We start from the raw sequence: 6,674 nt of genomic DNA on the forward strand, positions 1-6,674 counted from the left end.
AACACAAAGCGTAAAATATCCTCTGTATGTCATTGATGAAGCACCACTTGATGATTGTGCTATGGATAATATCATCCAAACAACAAAGCGAGAGCGTTTACAAAAACAAAGACTTAGTCGTGTCGAACACGAACTTCGTTTTTTTCAGCAATGTCCGTCTGTGGTTATTGTAGATGACGATTGCGACGAGAATAATCACGATGATTGCTACAGCGAACAATCCTACGCTACAGCCACTTCATCAATGTGTTCGACTCGTTCTGGCGTCATCTCACGTCATGATTTTAAACGATTTCTTGCTCAGCAGAAAGAAACGTTTAACTCAACTCCTTCTGTAAGTCCTGACGAAATTCGACAGCTACTTTTGACTATAAGCCACGGAAAGCACGATGTTGTGAGCGCCACTACAGTCTAAACAAAGAAATCTATAATTTTGTCAGCGTGGTAAGTGTGCATTACTTGTTACAATCAAAAGATCTTGTCCCATCGTTCGCCTTTCGGTTGAATTTCCACATGACGGATTCCGATGTCTTCTTCGTCGTACAAAATTCTTACATCTAATCTCTCGTTTGGAATACTTTGTTTTTCAAATCGATCTGGCCACTCAATTAGCGTTACACCTCGTTTAAAGGCTTCAGCGAGTCCTAACGCCACTGTATCTTGCTCTGTAACAGTCTCTAGACGGTAGAGGTCCACATGGTAGACTATTGGAAGTTCTTTAGCTTCATCGTACGTATTCACTAGCAAATACGTTGGCGACGTCACCAATAGATTCGATCGTTTCGTATAAGCTCGTACAAATCCACGGGCTAAACACGTTTTGCCACACCCTAAGTCTCCGTAGAGAAAAAGCACGTCACCAGCTCGTCGATCTTGCGCTAATCTCTCGCCTAATTTCTCCATCTCTCGTTCTGATCTGGTCGTATAAGTACAAAAGTGCTGTGTCCGATGTAGAGTGACACACTTCTCAATAGAGAACGAGGATACTGCAGCAAATGACGCCAAGCGATGGCGCAAACATCGAGCGAGCATTTTGATCTTGTTGAAGCTTTAATGTGGTACACATAGCTTACACGATATGGTGAGAATTAGCCAATCGCATAATAGGATCTTCACAAAAGGTTAAGCATGTCAGGATGGGTGAGCGCGTGGCTACAGGGTAAGACCGAGAACGATGACGAGAGCACATCCGAAGGTTTTCAGACAAGTGGGAACACACTTTCAAATGGTGTCGTTCCTCCTTCCAATGACGAGATTCGGCGCAAGAGGCTCCAGAAGCTCCAAGAGCAGCAGGAGGCTGCACAAAAGGCACATTTAGCCAATCAAACGGCAGATAAAGTAGACAAAGACATTATTATGACCAATCTCGACGCTTCATTGCCTCAAACTGATAAAAAGCAGCGTGTCGAAGACGTATTACCTACAGTTGAGCCTCAAGTAGCGCCAAAAGAGCCTCAAAAGCTGAAAAAAACTGGACTTTCACCTGAAATTTATGTGAATGATATGCTACAGCGCGTGCTCCATGTGACATTGTCATCAAACACTAGCAGTCAGACTTTGCTGCATTTCTCGAATTTTGAAGATACACGACTTACAATAGCCAATGTTAGTGAAGTGCTTTATGCTCGAGTCACAATGAATCCAGCCGATCTTCCAGGAGGAATTCAACATCCTTTAGCTGCCGTAGCATATCTCGAACAAGTTTTCTATCGCTGTCAAGACGAAAAACAAAAGTTACAGTCATCGTTTTTGCGTCTTTCACCTGATACGAAAAAAATTTTTTGTGATTGTCTTGACAGTATCCACGATATGTGCATCAACTATAGTGCCACTGCATTAACCGATCCCGATATCTTTCCTTTTGAAGTTGGAACCATTAACGTTGATGCATTGGAAAAAATTGTGCGAGTGCAAGCCAATGCACTTACAAGTGAGTTTGTTGATGGAGTAGTGACTGTATTAGAGGAAAATGATGCAACGCAGGTGATATTTGCACCGATATTTCAAAAATTACTGGCTGAATTATTCATGATCAATCCACCGTCGTTGATGTCAAATTTTTACGAAAACATGTACATTGTGACTGTCTTGTGTCGTAATAAAGCGCTAGCGACAGTTTTTAGTCAAATTCCGGGTTTTTTATTGACACCAGGACCACCGATGACAGGTCGTCGGCTTCAAGATGCTACTGCATTGGGTTTACTATTGCGCTTTAGCTGCAACCAGGACCCAGCGATCACTCAGATGTTTACGAATATTACGAAACGCACTAAGAATGATGTGGATAACTCGATTCTAGCCATTCGCAACAAATTGGATAATGTACAAGCCACAGTGTCAGATATTGTGACGTTACTGCTGAAAGCAGGTGGTTGTGCTCGTGAACAAGTGCTGGCGTGGATGGAGCAAGCCATGCAGGTTAATGCAGAACGTGCAAAGGAAAATCCAGACGTGAATATCACGTCTACGAACGGAATGTTCGTGAATCTGACGATGGTGCTTTTGAAATTATGCGGTCCATTTCTAGCACCAAATTCAAACAAAGCTAAATTAATCAAGACAGAGTACTTAATGATGCAAAACCCTCTGTTTCCGTTTGACGAGACAAGATTACTTGGCACTGGTACTGACACTGCATCATCGCAACAGGACGATCGACAGATACTGAATATTGCCGACTTTAACTTCATTACGCGTTGTTACTTTATCTCGGCTCGAGCATTGCACCTCGGCCCTGTGGGTATGATGGGTCAGTATATGCGACTACTGCGTCAATTATCGTATTTTCAAAGTCGTATGGATGCACCGGATGCCGATTCTAGATTAAAAGCTCATTTTGATCAATTGGCGGCTGCAAAAATGATCATGGATGCCGAGTTGCTGCACCCAGACTTTCTACACGAAATTATCCGATTTGCGCTTCTTACGAGTGCAGTAGTCAGCTCAATTTGTACTGGATTAAATGTGTTTGACCTTAATTCTATCTCGCTTCCTCTACCTTCTCCTGACGTTGAGACCAACCGTGTTCTGAAGTACGTTCCGGAACATTTGGTAGATGATTTATGCTCTGTTTTAAAGTTTGTCGCGCGCCTGCAACCGAAAGCGCTTAATTTGTTTGAGCTAGATGGATTATTAAAAATGATTTTGATCTTCCTGTCCAGCCCAAGTTACGTGCATAGTCCTCACTTGCGAGCTAAGATGAGTGAGGTTCTCTTTTATATTTTCTTACCATCTGACGCGTCGGACGAACGCGAGACTGCCGGGACTGCTTTTGGCATGGAACTTCTGAGGTCGAACGTATTAGCACAACGCCATCTTGCGCCGTGTCTGTTGGCTTTATACGGAGATGTCGAACAAACTGGATTTTATGAAAAGCTAGAACATCGCTATAATATTGCGTGTCTTTTGAAATATTTGTGGAAAATTGATGGACACAAATCGGCGTTTTTCACTATTGCTGAAGATCGCGAAAACTTTGTGAAATTTGCGCATGGATTAATGAATCACATCAATAGTTTGGTCACTGATGCACTGATAGCACTGCCAGAAATCAAGCTGCTACAAGAAGAAATGCAAAATATTGCGCAATGGATGGCGCTGGACGAAAGTGTGCGTGAACAGAAGCAAAGCTTGCTATCGGACAAGGAACGGACGGTCATATCGAGTTTACAGTTGGCAAATGAGACGATACATATGATGTCGTACTTGACAAGTGAGATTCAAGCACCTTTTGTCCAGATGCCAGAGCTTGAAGACCGTTTGGTGAGTATGCTAACTAGTGTAATTGTAAAGCTCGCAGGTCCACGTGGCATCGAGCTTAAAGTTAACAATCCTGAACAGTACAAGTTTCGTCCAAAAGTCATGTTGAAGGAAATTGTTGAAACGTTGCTGCACTTTGCTCACTACCCGAGTTTCTTACAAGCTGTAGCGACAAATGGCTATTATGATGGCCCAGTTTTTCGAAAATGTGCTCAAATCGTGGCTCGCACACAGCTCTTGGAACCAAATGACGTGCAAAAGTTCGAGACGTTTGTTGGAGACTTGGCTAAAGCGGCAGAGGGGGCGGCTAGCCTCGAAGAAGTGCTTGGTGATATCCCTGATGAATTTCTTGACCCTTTGGTGTTTACTTTAATGAAAGATCCTGTCTTGTTGCCAAGTGGATACACAATGGATCGATCCTGCATTACGCAGCATTTAATGAATGATCAAAGTGACCCATTCACTCGTGTCCCTTTAACTATGGATCAACTGCAATCAAATACGGAACTCAAGGCGAAGATTGAATCGTGGATCCAAGAACAGCAGCAGAAACATTTGACGACGTAAAAATGTTGAGGATCATAAATGATCAAGGTCAAGATATTCTGTAGGGCCACGAATACTTTAAGATTGCGAGGAAAATTAAATTTCACATCTAATACCTAGGGTCTATGTATGAGATAAATTATGTAACGAGTACATGAGAAGAAAGAAGAGAAATAAGCGTAAACGTCTTTACGCAATTTCTTGGAACACAATTTAAGTAAGGTCACAATGGAACGGTGATGATATATGGGTAACCGTAGCCTTGCACAGAGGAAGCTTTGACACTCAGAGGGTGTGAGCTACCGTACAGCGGAAGGTTTACCAAGCACCACACAAGAGCCGAACTGAGAGCTTTTCGAGAATCAAGTAACTCAGTTGTTTTCACTTCAAGAGTGATATGCTTAAAAATCGATTTTAGCTTCAAATGAATTTGTATACTCTCCATCATTTTAAAGCCATAGATTAGTGAGTCTATCAACCCAACATCTCCCACAGGCTTCTCAACAAAATCTCCCCTTGTCGTACACCAAGATACCACGCACATAGTGAGAATTTTACAAGCATCCACTCCGCCGACAATCGCTTTTCCACTGGCGACCATCAATGTCATTCAAAGTCGTCTCCCGATAGTGCTCTTGTGGTCCTATGGTTTAACAAGATACGTGAAAGGCGCAGTTTCTGCGATTGGCGGCAAGCATACATTCTCACCAAGGCATCGAGGAGCTTTGATGAGCGTTGTAGTGACATTTTGAGCCCTGACCCAAACCTGCGCCGCCACCGGTTACTAGATACATACGCCGTTCCCTGTTTACAGAAACTTTCTCCGAGGACGAGGCACTCGCAACGCTACGCCTCACATGCGCACTCCGCATCCGTTCTATGCAGAGGGGCGTGATACGATACCCCGCCGCGAAACACACAACGACAGACCTAAGGAGCTTGGCCTGGCTCCTAAGCCAAGCTTGTCCGTTTACGAGTGCAATTGTCGCTGCGGCTTTCAAGACTAACGGATGTCGTGATCATTGCTTTGATCCACTGAAAGTCACCCGCTGTATCCCGCCAGACAACTTATACACCATCCGCGCGGGCCTTCAGCAGAAAACAAAGTAAAACGAGCGCTTCTCATCTCGCCAGCACTCAATACGTTTTGCCTAGGCCTCGAGCAGCAGTGGAAATGTAAATCATGCCTCTCCAAGGACCGTAGTAAACGCTGGCAAAAGCTCTACAAGGTCCAATTTTCAACTTCCCACACTTGGTAAAGTATTGTCGCCTTTCCAAGTAACAGCTTGAAAGCTTAATCTAGCAAAGTAAAGATTCATTTGATGCGTGATTTTAAGAAGAACAGAGGACGATGCAGACGTTGAGATGGATGCTCAATGCCTCGGGATCTTGCTGCAAAAGCCCTTCTTCTCGCCATGATTCCTTTGGCCGGGCTGCCGAAAAGGCTCAAACTTGAGACAAGGCTAGTTGAAAGCTGCTACGTAGTATCTTATTACACGGCTATACCTACTCGACCCTGACTAAGATATTTAGCATGTAGCCGACATGTCTTGCATGTTTGGTCCGATTGCGATTTTGTCCACTGAGGGGCTCAAACCCGCGCAGTTCGTTCGTTTTGTCAAAAGATCCAATGCATCTGACGATTTACATACTTAAAAAATGCTGCCGCCTTGGGAGACACACTGGATAGTAACGTCTTAAATGCTCCATGGTACTTCAAGTCTCTACTCTCTATCGTCGCTTAGGCTCTAATATAATTGAAGGGATACAGCGCATATCGCGTATTTTAACCTGAGCGGGCCTCAGCCCATGGGTCTCAGTTATGCTGAGAAAGAAGAGGGAGAGCTCCGAGCTGCCGAGCAGTGTGTAAATGATGATTTGTTTCATCATCTTTGAAGTGGTTGTCCCCTGCGCAAGGCGCGTAAGGGTTCATCAAACCGATGTCCCGCTTCTAACCAGGCTGGTTTGTCGCGGGGAAACCACAAGAACCAGTAGGTACGTGGAGATCTACTGGGGAAGATGTATGTTCTGTTGAGCCACAAAGAGATAAGGGGCAGCAGGTTACAGCCTCGAAAAGCTCCTGCTCTTGAACACGTGTATGCAAATCGGGTTTGCTGGTCGTACAAGCCATTTAAAGGGCTCTGGAAGGCCACGGAAGATCCTTATCGATTCCGGGGTGTCGGGCAATTATACTTGACGCTCCACGATCGATAGAAGTCAGCTGTATACTGAGGCGCTGAGAGCGCGGTTGAGTGATGCTGTCACTGTTCGCTTAGCGACGCGGACTTGTGTCACTGTGCCAAGGGTCCCTGTGGACCTCGGTGTCAAATTTCTTGACTTCGATAGCGTGGAATGCTGCTTAGCCTTAG

The 6,674-nt window shown here is 44.5% G+C and overlaps 2 protein-coding genes across 2 annotated transcripts; one reads left to right on the forward strand and one right to left on the reverse strand.

The window, feature by feature from the left end:
* Positions 1–468: 468 nt before the first annotated feature.
* Positions 469–1,032, reverse strand: PHALS_03024 (family atpase; the record flags this gene model as incomplete). The annotated part of the gene is made up of 1 exon (XM_024721224.1): positions 469–1,032. The coding sequence occupies one exon, from the start codon at positions 1,030–1,032 to the stop codon at positions 469–471; it is 564 nt and encodes a 187-aa protein (XP_024572844.1).
* Positions 1,033–1,128: 96 nt separating this feature from the next.
* Positions 1,129–4,326, forward strand: PHALS_03025 (ubiquitin conjugation factor; the record flags this gene model as incomplete). The annotated part of the gene is made up of 1 exon (XM_024721235.1): positions 1,129–4,326. One exon carries the CDS (start codon positions 1,129–1,131, stop codon positions 4,324–4,326), a length of 3,198 nt encoding a protein of 1,065 aa, XP_024572845.1.
* Between the last annotated feature and the right edge of the window lie 2,348 nt (positions 4,327–6,674).

This window comes from Plasmopara halstedii (assembly GCF_900000015.1).
Source record: "Plasmopara halstedii genome assembly, contig: Scaffold_208, whole genome shotgun sequence".
Classification (NCBI taxonomy): Eukaryota; Oomycota; class Peronosporomycetes; order Peronosporales; family Peronosporaceae; genus Plasmopara; species Plasmopara halstedii.